Source organism: Dicentrarchus labrax, unplaced genomic scaffold (assembly GCF_905237075.1).
Source record: "Dicentrarchus labrax unplaced genomic scaffold, dlabrax2021, whole genome shotgun sequence".
NCBI classification, from domain to species: Eukaryota; Metazoa; Chordata; class Actinopteri; family Moronidae; genus Dicentrarchus; species Dicentrarchus labrax.
The window spans coordinates 1,168,642-1,194,889 of NW_026136721.1; the positions used below are offsets into that span (position 1 = coordinate 1,168,642).

At 41.2% G+C, this 26,248-nt stretch overlaps 1 protein-coding gene across 22 annotated transcripts in view; it reads right to left on the bottom strand.

Moving 5' to 3' along the window:
• Positions 1 to 4,339: 4,339 nt before the first annotated feature.
• The window catches only part of LOC127355193 (NACHT, LRR and PYD domains-containing protein 12), a 43,281-nt gene continuing 21,372 nt past the window's right edge, over positions 4,340 to 26,248 (bottom strand). For 2 of the 22 annotated variants that reach the window (XM_051385773.1, XM_051385774.1), the window contains exons 6-21: positions 25,836 to 26,012; positions 24,784 to 24,954; positions 23,544 to 23,717; positions 22,493 to 22,663; positions 19,661 to 19,837; positions 16,546 to 16,719; positions 14,633 to 14,776; positions 14,400 to 14,519; positions 9,577 to 9,623; positions 8,767 to 8,933; positions 8,428 to 8,483; positions 7,725 to 7,948; positions 7,210 to 7,472; positions 6,986 to 7,099; positions 6,740 to 6,881; positions 4,340 to 5,956 (exon numbers count right to left, since the gene is read on the bottom strand). In XM_051385773.1, the coding sequence (XP_051241733.1) occupies positions 5,655 to 5,956; positions 6,740 to 6,881; positions 6,986 to 7,099; positions 7,210 to 7,472; positions 7,725 to 7,948; positions 8,428 to 8,483; positions 8,767 to 8,933; positions 9,577 to 9,623; positions 14,400 to 14,519; positions 14,633 to 14,776; positions 16,546 to 16,719; positions 19,661 to 19,837; positions 22,493 to 22,663; positions 23,544 to 23,717; positions 24,784 to 24,954; positions 25,836 to 26,012 (2,623 nt within the window). In that variant the 3' untranslated portion in view covers positions 4,340 to 5,654. Of the gene's footprint in view, positions 5,957 to 6,739; positions 6,882 to 6,985; positions 7,100 to 7,209; positions 7,473 to 7,724; positions 7,949 to 8,427; positions 8,484 to 8,766; positions 8,934 to 9,576; positions 9,624 to 14,399; positions 14,520 to 14,632; positions 14,777 to 16,545; positions 16,720 to 19,660; positions 19,838 to 22,492; positions 22,664 to 23,543; positions 23,718 to 24,783; positions 24,955 to 25,835; positions 26,013 to 26,248 lie in introns of those variants that run through there. The other 20 variants (XM_051385775.1, XM_051385781.1, XM_051385776.1 and 17 more) reach the window with 20 other exon arrangements.

Consider the following 26,248-nt stretch of genomic DNA (forward strand, 5'->3'; position numbering starts at 1 on the left):
GCATGTATGAGACGACATACTCCATGCAGCCTTCTTCATCATTCGGATTCAGCTCTTCCTTGTGTTGACTGTCGATTGCAATGTCTTTTGCAACCTGATAGATGTCGTTGCTTGAGAGTCTGAATAGTTGTTTCTTGATGCTCCATACTAGTTCTTTGCGAATTGCTGACATGGCGTGTAGTCCTGATGTCACTTTGTAGTTTGTTAGTTCAGTAAATCAGCGGTGTAGTGACTTGGTAAGTGGCGTGTGTGCGCTTTGACTTCCCGATCACAGATGAGATTCCCCTGATGCTGGTGTGTGTGATCACCACAGGATCAGCCGTGTGGCTCACCAGCGACTAGTGTGCGTTGGCCTCAGGATCAGCAGTGCGGCTCCTAAGCGAGGTGAAGATCCTTTTCTCTTTGATCTCCCTCCCTGGACACCCACGGGTTGACTCCTGGCCTGCAGCAGCGTCTTGTCACCTTGGTCGTGTGGTTCTAGTATCTCTGGATCTGCTCCTCCGATGGTTGTGATGAGGAGAGATCCCGGACGAGCCCCCACAGTTTGTTACGAGTTTCAAATAGTGTAACTGAAGTAACAAATGATTTTGACTGGGGTTCACTGCTCTCAACTCTCCTAGATGCAACCCTGGAAAACAGAATCACAGCGTGAATGAGTGAAAGAGCAAACCGCCTTCTTCGTCTCCAAATCTCTGTCTGAGAGAAGAGGGAGGTGCCTCTCACCTGGGTACCGTGGTGCAACGATCCCCACACTTTGGTTCCGCTTTCTTTTTTTTTCCCCCTAGATTAATTCTTTTTTTTTTTTAATTTTTCTATTAATCTTTCACAATAAAATTGGTGTTCTATTTAACACTGCACTGGTTATTGTATTATCCTATAAAGGGTGTATCACACGTATATTCAACAGACACTGAACTGCAGGAATGAATTTAGACTTGTAAAGCATCTTCATCAACCCTTGAAAGTTGGTGTGATAGTAGACATCATCTAACGATTCTAAACACGGATGTTTTTTCTGACTGGGGTGGCTGGTTTGACATCTGTAGCAGTTGGCAGTGCGGTACTTGTTGATGGTGAGGGCGAGCAGATGCAGCACAGTCGTTTTTACAGTACCATAGAAAGCACTAGACAGCCAGCCGTCGATTTCGTCCGCCAGTTCTTCCTCATCCCACAGGGGAGATGGTGATGGTGGCGGGGTCAAAGAAACAGAGCTCAAAAGGGTTGGATACTCTGATGCTGGCCGTGGAGGTGTGGGAGGCTGGGAATCGCCCATGTCTACCCAGACGGAGTCACAGAATGAGTTCTGTGGGGTTGGTGGATAGCCAGGGCTCTGGACCACCCCTCCAGGATCGGAGGAATCGTGGGTTGAGACCTGCAAATCCTGGGTCCCATCTGCGTATGAACCAGGGGTGCAGCATGGCGAGTTGTACAGCGTTGGAGAGGCAGGGCTCTGGGGTTCCCCCAAAATAGTGCTGAGGTTACAGGTGGATCCATCGGCCGAGTGTCTGCGAGCTGCACCCCGAACAGCCCCGGAGGTTGAATCTTCAGGGATGTCTGAAAAGGGGGTCCAGATAGTGGTGAGCCGGCGCTGCTGGAGACGTCTATTGATGGTGGCCATGTCTTCTTTTTTCGTTTTGGAGTGGTTTGATCAAGGATGATGTGTGAGGTTTGTCTGTGTTACTCCTTTTTAAACCTTTGAAGATGGGGTAGTTGTCGGAGAGGGGGCAGTAGTGGACAGTCAGGGTGTGGTAGTGGGCGGTCAGGGGTGTGGCTTAGAACGTCAGCTTTTTTCTCACTTTCAAAGTGTCATTCCAATCACAGACATCTCATCTTCTGGTATATTCTCTTTTTCACAATCGTAAAACTTTTCTTGTAGCATTGTGAACTGGTGGTGAACTCTTTGCTGACTCTGTACACAATCTCTGTCCTTTGTTCGCACTTGAGATTTAAAGGTTCCCGGCCACAGGGGCGGGGAGGGGGTGTGCTAATTAACTGTGTACAATCTATTGATTGTTTTATCTTAAAAAGATGTTCACCATCTGGATGGGGGGCTGAGATATCTTGAAGTGTCAGATTTTGATTGATCGATTTGACCTTTCTGACCGGGCATAAAGGGTAAGCGTAGGAAAGGGGCGTGGAAAGGGGCGTGGTCCTGTCACTTTAGCACTTGACATAAAGTGCATAGATCCATCTCTCTATCCTCTCACAGAACATCTTATAGCTGACATCAAACATTGGCTCATTCCTAAAACAACACATATGAATGAGAAGCAAATAAATGAATAAGTGTTGTGATTGTGTGCACATACAACAGAAGGAAAACTGGATGTTTACTTATATAATGTTAAGTTAGTAGCTCCTTGAAATGCAATATAATAAATAACTTACTGTTCTTTCTCTGGTTTGGCAGGCCTCGTCAAAAACCTGGTGTACTGATTGTAACAGCCTTTGTGGTACTGCACCTTCAGAGCCACACAGTCTTTATCTTTTATATGCATAAGAATGCTTTGGTCTTCCTTCAACTCGGCAGCTTTATGCAATTGGCCTTAACGAAACAAAGGATAACTCAATGAGATGGTTGACATATCTCTCACACATAATTGTACCTTTCAGTCACTCAACCACAGTGTATGTCTGTGTGTGTGTGTGTGTGTGTGGGGGGGGGTTACCTGCTGTTAATGTTTCAGCCTTTGACAGAGGATCCCTTTGTCGTTTGCCTGCTTTGTTGATTAATTTCTCCCTTTTCTTGCATATTATGCACAGGGCAGGAAGGACGGGGCCAGAACCTGGGATTGGCAGGTTTTGGCAGGTTGTGCCGTTATGTTTTGGCTGAAATTAAAGATATTAGAGATAATATTTACCCCCCCTTATGCTTGCAGATTCATTCTCAGGATTAATCCCGATGGCTCGGAATGCCAATCAAGAACACAGATTAGCAGACGAACAGGGGGCGCAGAGAAAGAATGCCAACCTGAACCCTGTTGTGGCTGCACTTATAAGAGAGCTGGTGGATTTTGAGTGGTAAAATTACTAATAAGTGATTCTAAGATTCTGGAGTATTTCATATTTTTAAATTATAATTCTATATCAGTTCAGTACATCTTACTTATTATTAATTCCATGTTTTCTCTCACATTTTGCTTTTTCTCTATCTTTCTCTCTCTCCCCCCTCTCTATTTCTCTCTGTCTTTCTGTCTCTCTCTCTCTCTCTGTCTCTCTCTCTACACACACACACACACACACACACACACACACACACACACTTGTTTATGTTCATGCTGTTAGTTTATGGATTTCAGTTCAGTACATTTTATCTCCATCACACTTAAGTCCATGTTTCTCTCATATTTTGCTCTTTCTCTATCTTTCTTTCTCTCTGTCTCTCTCTCTTTCTCTCTCTCTCTCTCTCTCTCTCTCTCTCTCTCTCTCTCTCACACACACACACACACACACACACACAGACAGGTACACACACACACTTGTTTATGTTCATGCTGTTAGTTTTTTTGATTTCAGTTCAGTACATTTAACTTAATTTCATGTTTTCTCTCATATTTCTCTTTCTCTCTCCCTCTCTGTCTCTCCCCGCCCCTCTATTTTTCTCTCTCTGTCTCTCTCTGTCTGTGTGTCTCTCTCTCACACACACATACAGACAGATACCCACACACACGCTGTTAGTTTCTGTTTTCCAACATTTGATTTTGACAGCCTACACAGCAAAGTGCAAACCACTACTTCCACAAGCCCCAGGGTGTTGTTAAAATTACATGTTTTTGTACAAGTGCAAGTACATTTTTTTTAATAAAGTAATATTGTAAAACACATACTGATAAATGTGTAATTCATCGAAAATAATTTATATTGTAGAGGTAAATGTAGTAGCAGTACTGTGAATGCTAAAATAATAAGTATTGTAAATGAAGATACAATATTATGGATTGTTAGATCCAGAGTTTCCCCCGTATAGGTGGTACTGGACCAGCTCTCCGTTATAAAGGGTCCGAGCCTTTTGCCTATGAGTATTACCCTATTAGGTTAAAAAGACTATTTAAGCTGGTGGCGAGGAGACACGCCTAGCCTCTAACTGCCTTCGTCCGAACGCCTACCCTGCTCACTCTAGTGCAGCACCCGACCGAATAGCCCTAGGGCCGAATACCACACTAATCACGTTCATGGCAGCTCTCCTCTTACTGATCTGTGCACTTAGTTGCTAGGATTATTTTAGGGGCTTGGACAGTAAGCCCTGAGGGTCTGTTTAATTTCCTGGGCTAGAGTAACCTATTAGAACTGTTAAGATGATGAACACACTACCTAATAATTACTGCCTGATGAGACAACATAAATCCAATGTCCACAGTTTATTCTCTAACTTCAATGGTTATTTTTATTGCAAGATTTAGCAATAAAAATAACTAATAAATGAATAAAAATAATACATTATTTTATTGCCAGCATACAGCATAAATTGATTCAAAAACCTTGATTGTTCACATTCACTAATAATGATTAACTATTTTTATAATAATAAGTAAAAATTGTTTAAAATTCAAACCCCTGATGAAAAGGCTTGTAGTTGAGTGGTTGAATGTCGAGCTTGTAGAGAGAGAGGGAAGAGGTGTACTGGCCGATACAGAGGTGTACTGGCCGATGCAGTTCTTCCTCGCCTGCCGCACTGTTGGTTGCTGTTGAAACTCCCGACTTTATTCAAAGTCCGCAAAGTCTCTGATCAGTGCGGTCTCTGATGGCAGGGTGAACGAAAGAGTGATCCTTGGTGATCAATTGGAACCTGAAGCCGGGTGGAGATGGTTAATCCTCCTCTGCCCGCCACTCCCGTCTCAGCTGTGGGTTGTTGGACTTCTCTTTCTGCGATGATGGCTTGTTCGTTGCTCTGTCTCTTGAGTTGAAAGTCTAAGTTCAAAGATGAGTTGCTCTGATGTGGTCAATCGATCAGCAAGTCTTGAACCCGAGAGCCGGCCGAGGACTAACCACGATCCTCCTTGTGTAGCCCCTTTTATCCCCCTAGGGTGTTCGGTTCGGGGCCGCGCTACTTCCTCTTTTGCTCCTCACAAGACGGTCCTGTGTGTGCGCTCAACTTCACAAGATGTGTGTCCGCTGTGTGCGCTCAACTTCCCCTTTCTCTCCGCACCAGACATGTCTGGTGGCCTACGTGCCTTTCCACCTAGTTACTCAACACTTCAACATGATTTGCCCTCTTGACCTTACGTTCCATAGTTCGATCTTACTACTATGCATTTATACTCATTAATTATCAAATAATCAGTTACAATCAGCTTTGGTTATTATAATCTCTGTGCATTGCGTTATTCAGATGCTCCGTTGTGGTTTTGGCAGATCAGGGATCTCAACTTACTTGACAGGATAGGTACTGTAAATTAATATACAGTAGTAAATAATACTGTAAATGGTTATACAGTAATAGGATACTACTGTAAATTAATATACAGTAGTAAATAAATACTGTAAATGGTTATACAGTAATAGGATAACTACTGTAAATTAATATCCAGTAATGGTACTGTAAGTACTTTTACAGTAGTCTTTTTACAGTGTACACAAAGTTGCTTACATGTATTCGTAACATCATAATTATCAGTTAGATCACACTGATCCAGTCCAGGAGTCTCATTTCTTCTTCAGCTCAACTTCAGCTTGTTGGAAAGGGTTGGATCCAATGTCCTCAAGCCCTCAATCAGGAAGGAACTGGCTTGTGTTCCTTTGTTTCGTACCATGTCAATCACAGTTCGAGCATTGTCAGCCCTGCTGCTGGTTCTGGCTGAATCCATTTCTTCTTGATTTATAATTTTCCGTTCTAAAAGTTTATCCAGCAGCTGTTTCAGAACAGATTCAGTCACTGATCTGACAAACTCTGACCGAACTGATAACAACCTGCTCTCTGGTGAACCACTCTGAGGATTTTCTTCACGTAGGGCCGGATCTAAGGGGCGAGCAGAACAAAGATTGTTATTTGTTTGCTTATGTTGTTTTTATCATCATTGTTATTTTCTTGTTTTGTTCTGGCTTTTGCTCAAGAACTCTGTAAAGCACTCTGGGTTACTTTGGGTATGAAATGTGCTATATAATAATATAATAAATCAGCATTGCCTTCAGTAACACCGGCCTCTGACTGTGAGTTCAGATGCAACACCGAGTGAATTTTACAGCTTGAAAGTTTATGTAAAGCTGCAATCAGACACAAGTTCTCCTTGTGTAAACTGATGCAGATAAAAGGTTTCAGCTCGAGTGAAAAACTGTCCAACCAATTCTATTCAATTCAATTCAATCTTATTTGAATATCGCCAGTTCATAAGTACACACACTTTAAGATGTGATGGATTTATAAGTAGGACTGAATTAAATGATCCCACAGCTGCTGGTGCTCTCTGTTGATGCAAACAGTTTCAGTTCTACTGGTGAAATGTCTGCCACTACCTGATTCAATGGGTGAGGTTTTCTTTTGTCAAGTTCAGAGCGTTCAAACGTCACATGCAAAAAGCTCAGGCACAACATTTCCTGAGTCCCTGTTTATGTATTACTGATGATTGTCTGCAGGAACGAACTGAAGATGCATTAATACATAATAAGTTTATGTATTCATCAGCTTCAATGAGCTTAATGTTGCTTTCTTTCACATTGTGTCAAATGCCCACTGAAATTTTGGTCTATTCTTATCTGCTGTACTATCAGGTGGAGTGATGCTGCAGGTGGATGAACACTTTACCAATCAGATCAACGTCATGCTCCCAGACTTCCATCTGTCCCTGGTCTCGGACCGTTAAAGTCACTTCTTTTGTGTGTGTAGGCAGGCGGATCTCAAACGTCGGGTGGTAATTTGATCCAAACCCCAGGACAAAATTTGCTTTCTGAAACCAAAGTGTCAGTTTCTCCATAGTATTGAAGGTCAATTAAAGGTAGAGACACAGCAGTTTAATGAATCATGACACAGACTTTTATCTAAAACACTCACCTTGGGCTGTATTTTGACGGCTCCAGGACAGTGAACAGTGTAACTTTCGCCTTTGATAAGTTCACATGTGGAAGTGGCCATGATGTATTGATAATTCTTCTGTTGTTTCCTGACCTTAAAAGGCATCAGAACATTTAAATTAGAGACTTTATCCTCAGTAGAACCAACTGATCAGTCAGCAGGCCAATCATATCTCATTACAGATCTGCAGCGTGAAGTTTTACCTCGTCCAGACTGATGTTGCACGGCAGGAGAATCACATTCAGTTTTTGTATTTCTGTCTTTGGGTTCGGTGGTCCGAGGAACAGCAGAACTTGGCCACTAACTGCTTTCATCCACAACCTCATAATGTCCCAGATCAGGCCGAAGATAGAAAGGTGATGCACTTCAACAATCACATGAGTGTCTGTAATCTGCAGCGGCTCCAGGATGCTCATTCCATCATCAGTGATGTGGACAACAGACAACAGACCATCAGGCAGCAGACCTGTGAAAACACAGAGCAGTTAGACTTTGTTTTACTGATAACAACCTCAGTACAATGTTAGTCCAGTGAGTCTAGCTATCCCAGCCCCAGTGAAAGAATATAAACCTGGGTCATCACTATCAAAGTTGGCAGAGCTCAGACAAAAAGTTGTTGATGGCTCTCTGCAGCGTGTAGGGGGCACAAACCAGACTTTACAGTTTTATCATTCCTCTAACAAAACTTTCCACTCACAAAGCACAATAACATCCTTACCATCCACATCCATTGTTTCACAGTGTGGGAGGTGGAGCTGACAGAGAGCAGCATCCTCTGAACACTTGATATCGAACAGCAGCCCTGCAGGCGTCTTTCCAGCTGATTGGAGGAGGCTCTCATCCCATTGGACTGTCCTGTAAAGCAGCTCCACCTCCTGAGCCACAACAAACACCAGTCCAGTAAAAGTACACTGGAACAACCCTGGACCAGGACACCTGAACCTGTAGGACACAGAAGGGTTGATTACTTCAAGCTTTCAGCCTGTTGGTCACATGATCTGTCGAGTTAAGACGTGCAGATACTCTGTGTTTTTATTCATCTTCTACATTGAGTTTAACATGTTTGTAATCTTCCTTTCTTGCAACGTTGAAACTTAAATCCATCCAATCCCCAAACAGACAGATCTTTTATTGTTCAGTTATTTCTAGCTGTTTTTCCTTGAGAACCAAAGTGGGCATGGAATATTCTACAGGTGGTTGTGCAGCGCTCTCTGTTGCTGATGCATCCTTGATTACAATGGTTCCACTTAAAACTGGCTGAAAATCGCTCTCTCTCTCTCTCTCTCTCTTTCTCTCTGTGACACAATCTTAATGCTTTATGCAAAGTAAGCTGTTGGACCAGCTAGCTAAACTGAAGAGGTTGAACTTTTAGTGCAGGAGTTGACATGGTCAAAGTATTCTGCATTTTATGATCTGGTTACCTGTATGAACTCTTTCCAGACTCAGTCAGCAGTTCAGGTCTGAAACTTAACTTGTCCTAAAAGTGAAAAAGGTACAAACTTAGTTAATGAAACTGGACTGGAGAGTTAATTAGAACACATTGAGATGGGAGCAGAAACTGGCTACAGGTGACTGGATCCTCACTGCTTCACTTTCTACTCTACGTAAAGCCTGCAGGACTACGTTGGACAGCAGCTGGTCGTTTAATATTAGTAGAATTTAGAAGGTCAGAAATATTTAACCCTGAAGGGGGTAAAACTAAGGAACCAGAGTCTGATCACTGACAGATGAATAATGATATGTTAAAGTTAAAAACTGACATTTGTATTCAGAGCCTCTCCACACACAGGCTGCTGTTGCTGCTTCAGCCTCTCTGGATCATCAGGACACAGCTGATCCTCTTCATCCACACTCTCCTCTCTGCTGTCCTCAGACACATCCAGGACTGAGCTTGATTTGGACGGATCTGGTGGGTGATTAGAACCATCACATGGGGACAAGAAGACACACAGCAGATGTCAAACTTACATTTGGACATCCTGGTGACACAACATTCATAAATCTATATATCCATATCTCTCTCTCTCTCTCTCTCTCTCTCTCTCAGAGTCGGCGTCTGTCCGAGGTTTCTGCCTCATAAAAGGAAGTTTTTCCTCACCGCTGTCTCCAAGGTCTTGCTCATGGTGGTACTGTTGGGTCTCTGTAAATACTTTTATAAGGAGTTCGGTCTAGACCTGCTCTATTTGAAAAGTGTCCCGAGATAACTTCTGTTATGAATTGGGGCTATACAAATAAAATTGGATTGAATTGAATTGAATTAAATCTGTAACAGCAACATCTCCAGTTCAAGAATGGGCAAGGCCCTATGTAGCATATCTTTCTCCTCAGACAAACCTCCACTAATGTCCAAATGTAAAGAATTAGTCGATACAATACAATGTATAGAAAAATAACAAGGACTGAGACCTTCACCCACAAGACATCCTCTTTCCCAACATGCAGGGCACAACAAAAGATCTGCTGTGGTTATTGGGATTAACCAGCACCATGAAGCCCACAGCAGCCAATCCTCCATTTATGCTTTAATACTAGTTTAGTTTCTTTAATACATCCAGTGGGTGTTTACTCACATCCTTCATGTTGGTGAGGTGTAGTCCTGTTTTCTCTGTCGTCCATCCTGTAGGAACAAACACAAAAACAGCAGTTATCTCTCATGAAGAGAGTTAAAATGGTCAGCTCAATCTATCAACCTGTTTTTTTGCAGCCAAGCTATGAGTGCATTCACATGAAACAGGGAGTAGTCTGGAGTGGTGGGCTTCAATAATGGCCAATCACATCATCAATCACATCACATCAATACGTTAATTCAATTCAATTCAATTCAATTCAATTTTATTTGTATTGCGCCAATTCATAAGAGAAGTTATCTCAGGACACTTTTCAAATAGAGCAGGTCTAGACCGAACTCTTTAAAACATTAATTACAGAGACCCAACAGTACCACCATGAGCAAGACCTTGGAGAAAAGGGCAAGGAAAAACTGCCTGTTAAAAGGCAGAAATCAAGGACAGATCCTCCGGCTCTAGGTGGGTGGTCGTCTGGCTCGACCAGTTGGGGTGAGAGTGAGAGTGAGAGTGAGAGTGAGACAGAGAGAGAGAGAGAGAGACAGACAGACAGACAGGTGCACAGCAACAACAGTATTGGCAATGGCAATCTAGCAGGACCATGGCAGGAGGCTCCACCAGGATCGACAAGAACCTGCAAGACGAGAAAGCACAAGAACTCCGGGGAAGAAGTGAAGTTAGCAACATGCATTAATGGAACATGAATAAGTGCAGAAAGAGACAGAAAGGGAGGAGCTCAGTGCACCATGGGAAATCCCCCGATAGTCTAGGCCTATAGCAGCATAACTAAGGGCTGGTTCAGGACTCACCTGATCCAGCCCTAACTATAAGCTTTATCAAAGAGGAATGTCTTAAGCCTACTCTTGAATGTGGTGAGGGTGTCTGTCTCCTGAACCACAACTGGAAGCTGGTTCCACAGGAGAGGAGCTTGGTAACTGAACGTTCTGAATTAATTGGAGCGTTTTAATGGACTTATTGGGGCAACCTGATAATAAAGAGTTGCAGTAATCCAGCCTTGAAGTAACAAATGCATGGATAAGTTTTTCTGCATCTGTCTGTGATAGGATGTGTCTAATTTTTGTAATATTACGTAAATGAAAGAAGGCGGTCCTAGAGGTCTGCTTTATGTGGGAGTTAAATGACAAATCCTGATCAAAGATAACTCCAAGATTCCTGACAGTGGTGCTAGAGGCCAAGTTAATGCCATCTAGAGTAACTATATCTTTAGACAGTGAGTCTCTAAGGTTTTTGGGGCCAAGAACAAGAATTTCGTTTTTCGTTTAACATCAGAAAATTGCAGGTCATCCAGGATTTTATGTCCTTAAGACATGTTTGTAATTTAGATAATTGATTAATTTCATCGGGCTTGATTGATAGATATAACTGCGTATCATCTGCATAACAGTGAAAGTTAATGGAGTGATTCCTAATAATGTTGCCTAAAGGGAGCATATATAAAGTAAATAGTATTGGTCCAAGTACAGAACCTTGTGGAACTCCATGACTAACTGTAGTATTTATTGAAGATTCATCGTTAACATGTACAAACTGCGAGCGATCTGATAAATATGACTTAAACCAGCTTAGTGCGGTTCCTTTAATGCCAATTTGATGCTCAAGTCTCTGTAAAAGAATATTATGGTCACTGGTGTCAAATGCAGCACTAAGATCTAATAATACAAGTACAGAGACAAGTCCATCAGGTCAGAAGCAATCAGAAGGTCATTATTAACTTTAACCAGAGCTGTCTCTGTGCTGTGATGAACTCTAAATCCTGATTGAAAGTCCTCAAATAAACTATTGTTATGTAGAAGGTCACACAACTCTTTGGCGACTACTTTCTCCAGAGTCTTAGAGAGGAAGGGGAGGTTAGAAATCGGTCTATAGTTGGCTAAAACCCCTGGGTCAAGAGGGGGCTTTTTAAGAAGGGGTTTAATTACAGCTACTTTAAAGGACTGTGGTACATATCCTGATAATAAAGAAAGATTAATCATATCCAGTAAAAATGCCAATTAAGGGAACAACTTCTTTAAGCAGCCTATTTGGGATCGGGTCCAATAGACAGGTTGATGGCTTCGATGAAGAAATGATTGAAGTTAACTGATGAAGATCGATAGCAGAAAAACAGTCTAAATATATATCTAAGTTTACATTGACAGAAGTCCCTGAACTTGGAGAGCCACTGATAACTGTTGATGGCAGTTGGTGATTAATTTTCTCTCTAATAGTAATAATTTTATTATAGAAGAAGCTCATCAAGTCATTTACTTAAGTTTATGGGGATATGTGGCTCAATAGAGCTGTGACTCTCTGTCAGCCTGGCTACAGTGCTGAAGAGGAACCTAGGGTTATTCTTATTTTCTTCTATTAGTGCTGAGTAATAGGCTCCTCTGGCATTACGGAGGGCCTTTCTATAAGTTTTAAGATTATCTTGCCAATTTGAGCGATATTCTGATAAATTGGAAGAGCGCCATTTCCTTTCAGATTTTCTAGCTATTTGTTTTAACTGGCGGGTTTGGTGGTTATACCACGGTGCTAGTCTCCTATGTTTTAATAATTTCCTTTTTATAGGAGCGATAGAGTCTAATGTTGATCGTAGTGAGCCTGTAGCACTATCGACAAGATTATCAATTTCAGAGGGACTAAAGTCGTTATAGGACTCTGTTAAATTCAGACATGGCATTGAATTAAACACTGAAGGAATCTCCTCCTTAAATTTAGCTACAGCACTGTCAGATAGACATCTGCTGTAGGAAGTTTTGCCTAATGGCTTATAATCTAATAATATGAATTCAAAAGTTATTAAATAATTGTCAGATAGGAAAGGATTATGTGGGAAGACTGTTAAATGTTCAATATCAATGCCATATGATAGAACAAGGTCAAGAGTGTGATTAAAACAATGAGTTGGTTTATTTACACTGACAGAAGCCAATTGAGTCTATTAATGATATAAATGCATTACTAAGGCTGTCATTGTTAACATCCACATGAATATTAAAATCACCTACAATAATTACTTTATCTGATTTAAGGACTAAACTTGATAGAAACTCTGAGAATTCAGATATAAAATCAGAGTACGGTCCAGGAGCGCGGTACACTATAACAAATAGAACTGGCTGCAGTGTTTTCCAGTTTGGGTGAGAAAGACTAAGAACAAGGCTTTCAAATGAATTATAATTTAGTTTAGGTCTAGGGTCCATTAAAACGCTTGAATCATATATGGCTGCCACTCCACCTCCTCGGCCAGTGCCTCGAGGAATGTGAGTATTAATATGACTGGGGGGGGGGTGGATTCATTTAGGCTAACATACTCCTCGTGGGACAACCAGGTCTCAGTAAGACAAAGTAAATCAATATCATAATCTGATATTAATTCATTCACTAAAACAGCTTTAGAGGACAGAGACCTGATATTTAACAGCCCACATTTCATTCTCTTATTTTGTGCTACTGAGGAGTTAGTTTTAATTTTTATTAGATTTTTATGTTGAACTCCTCTTGTTTTTATTTCTTTAAATAATTTAGGTGGTCGGGGGACAGACACAGTCTCTATGGGGTTTTCGGTGGGTGACTGTTCTAAAGAAAGCGCAGAGAAGTGTGTAAGACAGCAGCTCTGCTTCCTGGTCCCAATCTGGACTGTCAGGTTTTAGAAATAAACTTCGCCATATTTCTAGATAAGAGAGCCGCTCCATCCAAAGTGGGATGGATGCCGTCTCTCCTAATCAGACCAGGTTTTCCCCAAAAAGGCTTCCAGTTATCAATGAAGCCCACATCGTTTGCTGGACACCACCTCGACAGCCAGCGGTGGAATGACGACATGCGGCTATACATGTCATCACTGGTCACATTGGGGAGGGGTCCAGAGAAAACTACAGAGTCCGACATTGTTTTTGCATAATTACACACCGACTCCGATTGGCGTAAACGGGTGTCATTACCGCCGACGTGGATAACAATCTTACTGTATTTACGTTTATCTTTAGGGTTAAGGGTCCAAACAGCTTGACAGGAGACTCTAGACTGACTTCTCTGGAGGAACCGTTCTGCACAGGAATGTCCCCAAGCACAGATATAGTAGAGCAGCCAGTATGTTCAAATGTGGAACCCAAATAATAGCCTACTACATATTAATAATATATGACCACATACATTTCATCCGATCATGTCTCCTTTGAGGTGGGTTTATGATCCAGGAGATGCAAAATTTTCTATGATTCTTTTCCATGAGGTCTCTGTGCTCGTCCACTAACTACACTTCCAACCAGACTGAGAGACTGCAGTCATGCTAGCGTCTCTCAAATCTGTCATTACACACAGTGGAGCTTGGAGCTAAATTCTAACATCAGCATGCTAACATGCAGATGTTCACCAGGTATAATGTGTCTTCTTTTGGCATATTAAGGCCTTCACTTTTTCAAGCTGTTACGTGCTGCAGTGTGACCCCAAGACCCCTGAGAGCTCTGCAAGCTTATACCGGTAAGAATAGTTTCGATGCAATATATTCACAAGAGAGTACTTCACATTTTTGTATTGTTTATTTATCAGGTCTCCCCTGTGTAAAGGCTTTTAGCATGCTAACATTAGCCAGTTAGTAGTAAAGACAAAGTCAAGCTGAATCTCATGGGAATGTCATTAGTTCTACAGGTGTTTTCTCATAAACTAAAGTATTGGAAAATGTCCACTGATGATGGTGCCAGAGGAAAAGTATGTAAAGAATGTCTGAACCTCATTTCATTACAATCCATCCAACAGTTGTACATTATTGAATTGTATTTCTTTGTGTGAACAGTTCAGGTCAGTTTACAGTACAAACTGTTTCTTACTTGAAGTCTGAAGGTCCAGGTTCATCACTGAAGCCTGGAGGTTTGTATTTAAACCAGCTGGATCCTGGAGACTCTGATCTGTCCTCCTCTGTCTCCAAATCACTCATTTCACTCAAGAACCTAGACAAATATACCCAGATACATTGCAGATAGACTTTCATCAAGGAAATGATCATTTATAGCCAATAACAACTGGACTCATCAGCACAGACTGACTTCAACTCACTACAAACCTCAGAGTATGCAGTCTATAGAGTGGAATATTGTCCTGCAGATTGTTGTCACTCAGGTCCAGCTCTCTCAGATGGGAGGGGTTGGACTTCAGAGCTGAGACCAGATAATCACAGCTGATCCCTGACAACCTGCAGAATCTCAATCTGAATAAAGAATAAAAGATGTAAGTTTAGAAGACAATGTTCCTGCTTGAAATCATTCAGTGTTTAATAATCTGTTGAGAGCTGAAGAAGGTTTAGAATGTACAAGTTTAGAAAATGGAAACTCCAAACACCTGAACCCAACAGGATGCAGGTTGCAAACTGTAAAATACAAAGAGTGAAACAGAGCTCTCATTAATATTAATGACAACGTGCTGCTGCTTCAATAAAGACGTAGTGACTAGGGGTGTCACGATTCTCCAAATCCTCGATTCAATTTCATTTTCGATTTTAAAGTCACGATTCGATTCGATTTTTTAATATTACTATTAATGCATTCCTTATATGTTATTTGCTTTTTTTGGCCTTTTCCTATTCTGTTTCAGGGGGCTTTTATTTTGAAAACGCTTTTTATTTTGAAACTGTTCCAACCGCGAGGTTGGAAACAGAACAAACATTAAACAGAGACGTGAACATAGTGAAATGAAACAACACAGAATGATGATTTGATTGTTTCAACACACTCCGAAGAGACCCAAGGTTAGTGTTCATGGAATATGTACTTATCAATGTGCATTTTAAGCCTTAAAGTCATTTTGGACTGTAACTAGATCATCTTTTCACCTGCTAAGTTGAGTAGGCTAAGTTAGTGTTAATTGACGTGAATGAATGACAAAATACTTCCATGCTGGTGATTTCAGAGCAGCAAGAGGGGCTTCGAGTTCGGTTGGTTGACGTGTATTTTTTAACTGGCTGCAGCCTAAAATTAGAGGAGTGTTGACGCCGCAGTTCAGCACGTGTGTGTGTTTTTTCGTCTTGGCATACGTGACATTGGGGGTGTGGCTGCATCGTCGATTCTACCTTTGAGTTCGGAGTTCAAGATTGAGATGTAATTTCGATCGATTTCGATTTAAAATCGAAATCGTGACACCCCTCGTAGTGACTTCAGCTCTTAACCTCTGCCAGCTCCACCAGTGGCTCCATCTATACAAACTCATGTTGTGCAGCCAAACACAAAGAAACACCCACAGAAACTGATTGAAGATTCCACTCAAGATCCCAAAGTTTACAAAGACACCAAATATGTCAGGATGGATTTTGGGGAAATGTGAACAAAAGACATCTACAATATTTCTTTTAGGAACAGTGGAGTCATAAAATCAAATCAGCTTCAGTTTAAACTATTCAGTCAGTATAAACATCATATAGCTTCATAACAATGTTGGAAACAGCAAAAAGTAAATCTATTTGTTATTGTCTGATAGTTGAAATAGAGATTATTGATTTATTCATTGTATTTATTGTCATCATTTCTTTTAAAACACATGATGGGGAATATAAGATGGAAATAAAGAGTGAATTATTCAGTGTAGATTCTTCTTGTTATATGAAGGTTTTAAATGTGGAGCTCAACATTGCTCTGCCACAGTCAATGGACTAAACCACTGAAGAAGAAAACAGACTTTAGCATTAAGATACTTAGTGTGGGCACCCGGTTAGCTCAGTGGGTAGAGCTGGCGACCCATGTACCGAGGCTGAGTCCTTGCTGCAGCAGCGAATCCGACCTGCGGCCCTTTGCTGCGTGTCATCCCTTCTCTCTGTCCCCCTTTCCTGTCTATCTTCAGCTGTCTCTACCATAAAGGCAATAAAAGCCCAAGAAAAAGATACTCAGTGTGGATCAGTATAATATCAGCCTTATGTCTGCACCTTACTGTAACCACAACTTTCACATCAGATTCATCTCAGCACAGAAGGAAAAAATAGTGTCTGACCTCAGAGTCTCCAGTCTACAGTGTGGACTCTCCAGAAAACCACACAGCAGCTTCACTCCTGAATCCTGCAGGTTGTTGTCACTCAGGTCCAGCTCTCTCAGATGGGAGGGGTTGGACTTCAGAGCTGAGACCAGATAATCACAGCTGATCTCTGACAACCAGCAGTCCCTCAATCTGAATAAAGAATAAATGATGTGAGTTTAGAAGACAATGTTCCTGCTTGAAATCATTCAGTGTTTAATAATCTGTTGAGAGCTGAAGAAGGTTTAGAATGTACAAGTTTAGAAAATGGAAACTCCAAACACCTGAACCCAACAGGATGCAGGTTGCAAACTGTAAAATACAAAGAGTGAAAAAGAGCTCTCATTAATATTAATGACAACGTGCTGCTGCTTCAATAAAGACGTAGTGACTTCAGCTCTTAACCTCTGCCAGCTCCACCAGTGGCTCCATCTATACAAACTCATGTTGTGCAGCCAAACACAAAGAAAAACCCACAGAAACTGATTGAAGATTCCACAAGGTTTACAAAGACACCAAACCGGAGGATGGACTCTGGGATAAACTCATACAATACTAAATTATCCAGAGAGAACACTACACAGGAAAATGGGTTTTTAGATTCTGATTCTGATTCTGTCTATAATGCATACAAATACCACAGACAGCCACATGGGACTGCACAACAATTAAACAATGCTGGGAGGAAATCACTGACAACCTCTCTCTTATGTTGGGCTTTCACATCCAAAAATCTCCTGCACTCTGCTTGCACCTCCATTTACAGAATCCTCTTCATAGTTCTAACCATCGCCAAGGAAACTATCCTCATGAACTGGAAATCAAGGAACATAATCAATATCACACTCTGGAAAAATATATGAATGGAATACATATTGATGGAGAAATTATCTGCCTCAATTATAAAACAAACTGTTGACTGAGACATTATTTGGAAGCCATTCATCTGTACACTAAACTCTTAACTTCACTCACACATTTACATACACACACACACACACACACACACACACACACACACACACACACACACACACACACACACTCTCTCTCTCTCTCTCTCTCTCTCTCATTAACTCGTTAATAAACCGGGCCATTCTCTCACTGTCCTTCACTGTTTTAGTGGCGCTACCAAGGTGCACACTTGGGAGCTGTAAGTTTATTTATCCATACATTAATATGTAAGTTATGGTTAGCGAGAGCGCTGCAGAGTTGCACTGCTGTCTCAGGAGTTTGGTTGGACAAACAGGGGCGTGACACAGCGGGTGGTTATATGCAATTATCTCGCAGGGTTTTCTAGGCAGAATAATTACTTTTTGTTTGTAATATTAATTTTTGCCATAATAACTCATTTGGGTTAAAGAGAAATGATTATATTATTGTATAATATTATTATAAATACATTGTGTTTAAATATATATTGTGTTTAGATTCTGGAAACAGTTAATAATAATGTAACGGGCCGTGTATACACTGTGGTTGTTTGTGTTCAGTTATGTTGTACTGTAGTGTATGGGTTGCGGGATGTCTGTGGGGTGGCGCTGTCAGAGCCTGTGAAGCCTGTCAGTCAGGGCAGTTATAGCAGAGATAGCCACTTTGGATTGGCGGAGGACCTGTGGGGGTGTGTCCGTGGTTGTGGGGCTCCGGTGTGTGAGAGTTGGGGAGAGACGTAAATGAGCTAATGTTGATCTCGAATGCAACAGAACCACGCTGGATGGACAAATTGACACTGTTAGTGCAGGCTGCCACAATGAGAGAGGAAGAGAAGGGGAGGCCACATTCAAGGCTCTGCTGGGGATGCGGACAGCCTGGCCACCTAGTCAGCATGATCGGGACGATGTGGACTCCTAAAACTGTGTCCCAACCTCTTCCAAGTGGGGAAGTAGTGCAACACTCCAACCAAGCAGGGAGCATTCACTGCGCTACAGAGAGCCCTTGTGGAAACCCCGGTTCTGTCCCCACCTGACCCCGCTCTGCCTTTCATCCTCAACACAGACGCCAGCAACGTCAGCTCAGGGGCTGTGCTGGCTCAGTCAATGCCTGGAGGAGAGAGAGTAGTGGCATACTACAGCAGGACATTCAACAAGGCAGAAAGTCGCTACTGTGTCACCAGAAAAGAGCTGCTCGCCGTGGTCAGTGCCATAAGGCCTGTGAAGCCTGTCAGTCAGGGCAGTTGCCATAGCAATGATGGGCGTGAGATAGCCACCTGGAATTGGCGGAGGACCTGTGGGGGTGCGTTCGTTGTTGTGGGGCTCTGGTGTGTGAGAGTTGGGGAGAGACATAAATGAGCTCATGTTGATAACGATATCTGCCTGTTTTATTGTTTTGGAATTGGCTACGGCCTACAGTAGCCTGTGTTCAAGCTGTGGAGAATAAAGACCAGCTAAACCAGTTCCTGCTTCGTAGCTCTATTATTCCGGGTCGCTACAATAATAGCTTATGGGATTAATTGTTGTTAATTAATGGAAATATTAAGCCCAGTGGGAGGGGCTAGGGAAGTCAGTCCTGGCTTAGTTACAGTGGAGGTAACGTGCACTGGAGGATACGACCTGAGTAACTGATGTATTTGTTGTGATATTTTTTTATTTATTTCTTTATGTTTGAAATGTTGTATATAGCATTTGTTTTTCCTTTTTCAAGTTTTGTACTTTTGGACCACTTTCTGTAAATATTATCACCGTTGTGCACCTTGGGAGACCAGAAATAAATTACACCAATCATATGTTCAGACTATGTCTGAATTTTTGAGGTGTTGGAAATAGAACCTCGCAACATTGTCTGATAGAGATTATTGATTTATTCATTGTATTTATTGTCTTCATTTCTTTTAAAACACATGATTGGGAATATAAGATGGAAATAAAGAGGGAATTATTCAGTGTAGATTCTTCTTGTTATATGAAGGTTTTAAATGTGGAGCTCAACATTGCTCTGCCACAGTCAATGGACTAAACCACTGAAGAAGAAAACAGACTTTAGCATTAAGATACTCAGTGTGGATCAGTTTAATATCAGCCTTATGTCTGCACTTTACTGTCAGCACAACTTTCACATCAGATTCATCTCAGCACAGAAGGAAAATATGGTGTCTGACCTCAGAGTCTCCAGTCTACAGTGTGGACTCTCCAGAAAACCACACAGCAGCTTCACTCTTGAATCCTGCAGATTGTCGTTGTTACTCAGCTCCAGCTCTCTCAGATGGGAGGGGTTGGACTTCAGAGCTGAGACCAGAAAATCACAACTGATCTCTGACAAACTGCAGGACTTCAATCTGAATAAAGAATAAAAGATGATGATAAAATCATTTCTAATCCAATCAGATGTGTTCAGGTTTTAAATGTGGAGATCAACATTACTACAGTGGGTACGGAAAGTATTCAGACCCCTTTAAATTTTTCACTCTTTGTTTCATTGCAACCATTTGCTAAAATCAAAAAAGTTCATTTTATTTCTCATTAATGTACACTCAGCACCCCATCTTGACAGAAAAAAAAAAAAAATGTAGAAATTTTTGCAAATTTATTAAAAAAGAAAAACTGAAATATCACATGGTCATAAGTATTCAGACCCTTTGCTGTGACACTCATATTTAACTCACATGCTGTCCATTTTTTCTGATCCTCCTTGAGATGGTCCTGCTCCTTCATTGGAGTCTAGCTGTGTTTAATTAAACTGATTGGACTTGATTAGGAAAGGCACACACCTGTCTATATAAGACCTTACAGCTCACAGTGCATGTCAGAGCAAATGAGAATCATGAGGTCGAAGGAACTGCCCAAGGAGTTCAGAGACAGAATTGTGGCAAGGCACAGATATGGCCAAGGTTACAAAAGAATTTCTGCAGCACTCAAGGTTCCTAAGAGCACAGTGGTCTCCATAATCCTTAAATGGAAGAAGTTTGGGACGACCAGAACTCTTCCTAGACCTGGCCGTCCAGCCAAACTGAGCAATCGTGGGAGAAGAGCCTTGGTGAGAGAGGTAAAGAAGAACCCAAAGATCACTGTGGCTGAGCTCCAGAGATGCAGTAGGGAGATGGGAGAAAGTTCCACAAAGTCAACTATCACTGCAGCCCTGCACCAGTCGGGGCTTTATGGCAGAGTGGCCCGACGGAAGCCTCTCCTCAGTGCAAGACATATGAAAGCCCGCATAGAGTTTGCCAAAAAACACATGAAGGACTCCCAGACTATGAGAAATAAGATTCTCTGGTCTGATGAGACCAAGATTGAACTTTTTGGCGTTAATTCTAAGCGGTATGTGTGGAGAAAACCAGGCACTGCTCATCACCTGCCCAATACAACCCCAACAGTGAAACATGGTGGTGGCAGCATCAGGCTATGGGGATGTTTTTCAGCTGCAGGGACAGGACGACTGGTTGCACTTGAAGGAAAGATGAATGCGGCCAAGTACAGAGATATCCTGGAAGAAAACCTCTTCCAGAGTGCTCAGGACCTCAGACTGGGCCGAAGGTTCACCTTCCAACAAGACAATAACCCTAAGCACACAGCTAAAAAAGGAGTGGCTTCGGAACAACTGTGACCATTCTTGACTGGCCCAGCCAGAGCCCTGACCTAAACCCAATCGAGCATCTCTGGAGAGATCTGAAAATGGCTGTCCACCAACGTTCACCATCCAACCTGACAGAACTGGAGAGGATCTGCAAGGAAGAATGGCAGAGGATCCCCAAATCCAGGTGTGAAAAATTTGTTGCATCATTCCCAAGAAGACTCATGGCTGTAGTAGCTCAAAAGGGTGCTTCTACTCAATACTGAGCAAAGGGTCTGAATACTTATGACCATGTGATATTTCAGTTTTTCTTTTTTAATAAATTTGCAAAAATTTCTACATTTCTGTTTTTTTCTGTCAAGATGTGTTGCTGAGTGTACATTAATGAGAAATAAAATTAACTTTTTTGATTTTAGCAAATGGCTGCAATGAAACAAAGAGTGAAAAATTTAAAGGGGTCTGAAAACTTTCCGTACCCACTGTATGTCCTAATCAATGAGCTTTTCTTTAAAATGAGTAGAGTGACTTTGTCATTGTGTTGACTTTTGTCTTTGTCAAATTTTTCCACCTGCGATTCTGTTTCATCAGCAGGTGAGCCGCGTGTGGAGGAGGCTCGTTGTTAATGACGTAGCCAATCAAAACGATGGAAACCAATGTGGTAACCAATGACATCGGCACCAGCTGATGTGTTCACTGCTGGTCACTGTTGCTTTATCTGGTCCGCTCTGGTTAAAATAAAGACTGTATCTGCACAGAGAGCGTCTGTCTCTGTGTGTCTCTGCAGGGTGACTGTCAGTAGACTGTACAGGAGGGGCAGAGCGAGGGCAGATTGTCACTAGTTTATCCATCACAGATACTTTTACTGAGTGAGAGATGCTTTGCTGAAGCAACGGAGGAAAACACAATGTTAGAGAGAAATGTAAAAATAGTTTCAGTTCATTATGAAACTATGGTGGAGGAAATTAGACCATGGTGGGCCGCCATAGATTAGCCAATGAAGGTGAAACACTGTGTGTGTGTGTGTGTGTGTGTGTGTGTGTGTGTGTGGGATCAATATAAATGATCAGACATTATTTGTGGAAACACATTGAAATGAACAGAAAGCAAAGAAATATTTCTCCTTCAGTAAAGTTGATCAATTTAAACAAATATGAGTTCAGAGGATCTTCTGTATCCAGATGTGACCATTTACCAACAATGATAAACATTCATTTACTTCAACATCTAACAGCGGACATTTTCTACAGTTTCTATAAGAAACACAAGTCTTTGTGACTGCAGACTAAACTTAGTTCAACTAACATGAAAATATGAACAAAAGGTACAACTTTATGGATGTAAGTTATGTATGAACATAAATTAGGCTCAATTGTTAATGAAACATATCAGATCTACAACAGTAACAGAGAGTCAGTGAACTGACCTCAGAGTCTCCAGTCTACAGTGTGGACTCTCCAGAAAACCACACAGCTTCACTCCTGAATCCTGCAGCTCGTTGTCACTCAGGTCCAGCTTTCTCAGATGGGAGGGGTTGGACTTCAGAGCTGAGACCAGATAATCACAGCTGATCTCTGACAACCAGCAATACCTCAATCTGAATAAAGAATAAAAGATGTGAGTTTAGAAGACAATGTTCCTGCTTGAAATCATTCAGTGTTTAATAATCTGTTCAGAGCTGAAGAAGGTTTAGAATGTACAAGTTTAGAAAATGGAAACTCCAAACACCTGAACCCAACAGGATGCAGGTTGCAAACTATAAAATACAAAGAGTGAAAAAGAGCTCTCATTAATATTAATGACAACGTGCTGCTGCTTCAATAAAGACGTAGTGACTTCAGCTCTTAACCTCTGCCAGCTCCACCAGTGGCTCCATCTATACAAACTCATGTTGTGCAGCCAAACACAAAGAAAAACCCACAGAAACTGATTGAAGGTTCCACTCAAGATCCCAAAGTTTACAAAGATACTAAATATGTCAGGATGGATTTTGGGGAAATGTGAACAAAAGACATCTACAATATTTCTTTTAGGATATCATAAAATGTCATAAAATCAAATCAGCCTCAGTTTAAACTATTCAGTCAGTATAAGCATCACATAGCTTCATAACAATGTTGGAAAAAGTAAAAAGTGAATCTATTAGTTATTGTCTGATAGTTGAAATAGAGATTATTGATTTATTCATTGTATTTATTGTCATCATTTCTTTTAAAACACATGATGGGGAATATAAGATGGAAATAAAGAGTGAATTATCCAGTGTAGATTCTTCTTGTTATATGAAGGTTTTAAATGTGGAGCTCAACATTGCTCTGCCACAGTCAATGGACTAAACCACTGAAGAAGAAAACAGACTTTAGCATTAAGATACTCAGTGTGGATCAGTATAATATCAGCCTTATGTCTGCACTTTACTGTCAGCACAACTTTCACATCACATTCATCTCAGCACAGAAGGAAAAATGGTGTCTGACCTCAGAGTCTCCAGTCTACAGTGTGGACTCTCCAGAAAACCACACAGCAGCTTCACTCCTGAATCCTGCAGGTTGTTGTCACTCAGGTCCAGCTCTCTCAGATGGGAGGGGTTGGACTTCAGAGCTGAGACCAGATAATCACAGCTGATCTCTGACAACCAGCAGCCACTCAATCTGAATAAAGAATAAAAGATGAAGATAAAATCATTTATAATCCAATCAGATGTGTTCAGGTTTTAAATGTGGAGATCAACATTACTATGTCCTAATCAATGAGCTTTTCTCTAAAATGAGTAGAGTGACTTTGTCATTGTGTTGACTTTTGTCTTTGTCAAATTTTTCCACCTGCGATTCTGTTTCATCAGCAGGTGAGTCGCGTGTGGAGGAGGCTCGTTGTTAATGACGTAGCCAATCAAAACGATGGAAACCAATGTGGTAACCAATGACATCGGCACCAGCTGATGTGTTAACTGCTGGTCACTGTTGCTTTATCTGGTCTGCACTGGTTAAAATAAAGACTTTATCTGCACAGAGAGCGTCTGTCTCTGTGTCTCTGCAGGGTGACTGTCAGTAGACTGTACAGGAGGGGCAGAGTGAGGGCAGATTGTCACTAGTTTATCCTTCACAGATACTTTTACTTAGTGAGAGATGCTTTGCTGAAGCAACGGAGGAAAACACAATGTTAGAGAGAAATGTAAAAATAGTTTCAGTTCATTATGAAACTATGGTGGAGGAAATTAGACCATGGTGGGCCGCCATAGATTAGCTAATGAATGGGACCACTTTGTTTGTGTGTGTGTGTGTGTGTGTGTGTGTGTGTGTGTGTGTGTGTGTGTGTGTGTGTGTGTTTGTGTCTAAAGGATCAATATCAATGATCAGACATTATTTGTGAAAACAAACAGAAATGAACAGAAAGCAAAGAAATATTTCTCCTTCAGTAAAGTTGATCAATGTAAACAAATATTAGTTCAGAGGATCTTCTGTATCCAGATGTGACCATTTACCAACAATGATAAACATTAATTTACTTTAACAACTAACAGCGGACATTTTCTACAGTTTCTATAAGAAACACAAGTCTTTGTGACTGCAGACTAAACTTAGTTCAACAGACATGAAAATATGAACAAAAGGAAATGTACAACTTTATGGATGTAAGCTATGTATGAACATAAATTAGGTTCAATTGTTAATGAAACATATCAGATCTACAACAGTAACAGAGAGTCAGTGAACTGACCTCAGAGTCTCCAGTCTACAGTGTGGACTCTCCAGAAAACCACACAGCAGCTCCACACCTGAATCCTGGAGGTTGTCACTCAGGTCCAGCTCTCTCAGATGGGAGGGGTTGGACTTCAGAGCTGAGACCAGAGAAGAACAGATGATCTCTGACAAACTGCAATCCCTCAATCTGAATAAAGAATAAAAGATGTGAGTTTAGAAGACAATGTTCCTGCTTGAAATCATTCAGTGTTTAATAATCTGTTCAGAGCTGAAGAAGGTTTAGAATGTACAAGTTTAGAAAATGGAAACTCCAAACACCTGAACCCAACAGGATGCAGGTTGCAAACTGTAAAATACAAAGAGTGAAAAAGAGCTCTCATTAATATTAATGACAACGTGCTGCTGCTTCAATAAAGACGTAGTGACTTCAGCTCTTAACCTCTGCCAGCTCCACCAGTGGCTCCATCTATACAAACTCATGTTGTGCAGCCAAACACAAAGAAAAACCCACAGAAACTGATTGAAGGTTCCACTCAAGATCCCAAAGTTTACAAAGACACCAAATATGTCAGGATGGATTTTGGGGAAATATGAACAAAAGACATCTACAATATTTCTTTTAGGATATCATAAAATGTCATAAAATCAAATCAGCCTCAGTTTAAACTATTCAGTCAGTATAAGCATCATATAGCTTCATAACAATGTTGGAAAAAGCAAAAAGTGAATCTATTTGTTATTGTCTGATAGTTGAAATAGAGATTATTGATTTATTCATTGTATTTATTGTCATCATTTCTTTTAAAACACATGATGGGGAATATAAGATGGAAATAAAGAGTGAATTATTCAATGTAGATTCTTCTTGTTATATTCAGGTCTTAAATGTGGAGCTCAACATTGCTCTGCCACAGTCAATGGACTAAACCACTGAAGAAGAAAACAGACTTTAGCATTAAGATACTCAGTGTGGATCAGTATAATATCAGCCTTATGTCTGCACTTTACTGTCAGCACAACTTTCACATCAGATTCATCTCAGCACAGAAGGAAAATATGGTGTCTGACCTCAGAGTCTCCAGTCTACAGTGTGGACTCTCCAGAAAACCACACAGCAGCTTCACTCCTGAATCCTGCAGGTTGTTGTTGTAACTCAGGTCCAGCTTTCTCAGATGGGAGGGGTTGGACTTCAGAGCTGAGACCAGATAATCACAGCTGATCTCTGACAAACTGCACCAACTCAATCTGAATAAAGAATAAAAGATGTGAGTTTAGAAGACAATGTTCCTGCTTGAAATCATTCAGTGTTTAATAATCTGTTCAGAGCTGAAGAAGGTTTAGAATGTACAAGTTTAGAAAAATGGAAACTCCAAACACCTGAACCCAACAGGATGCAGGTTGCAAACTGTAAAATACAAAGAGTGAAAAAGAGCTCTCATTAATATTAATGACAACGTGCTGCTGCTTCAATAAAGACGTAG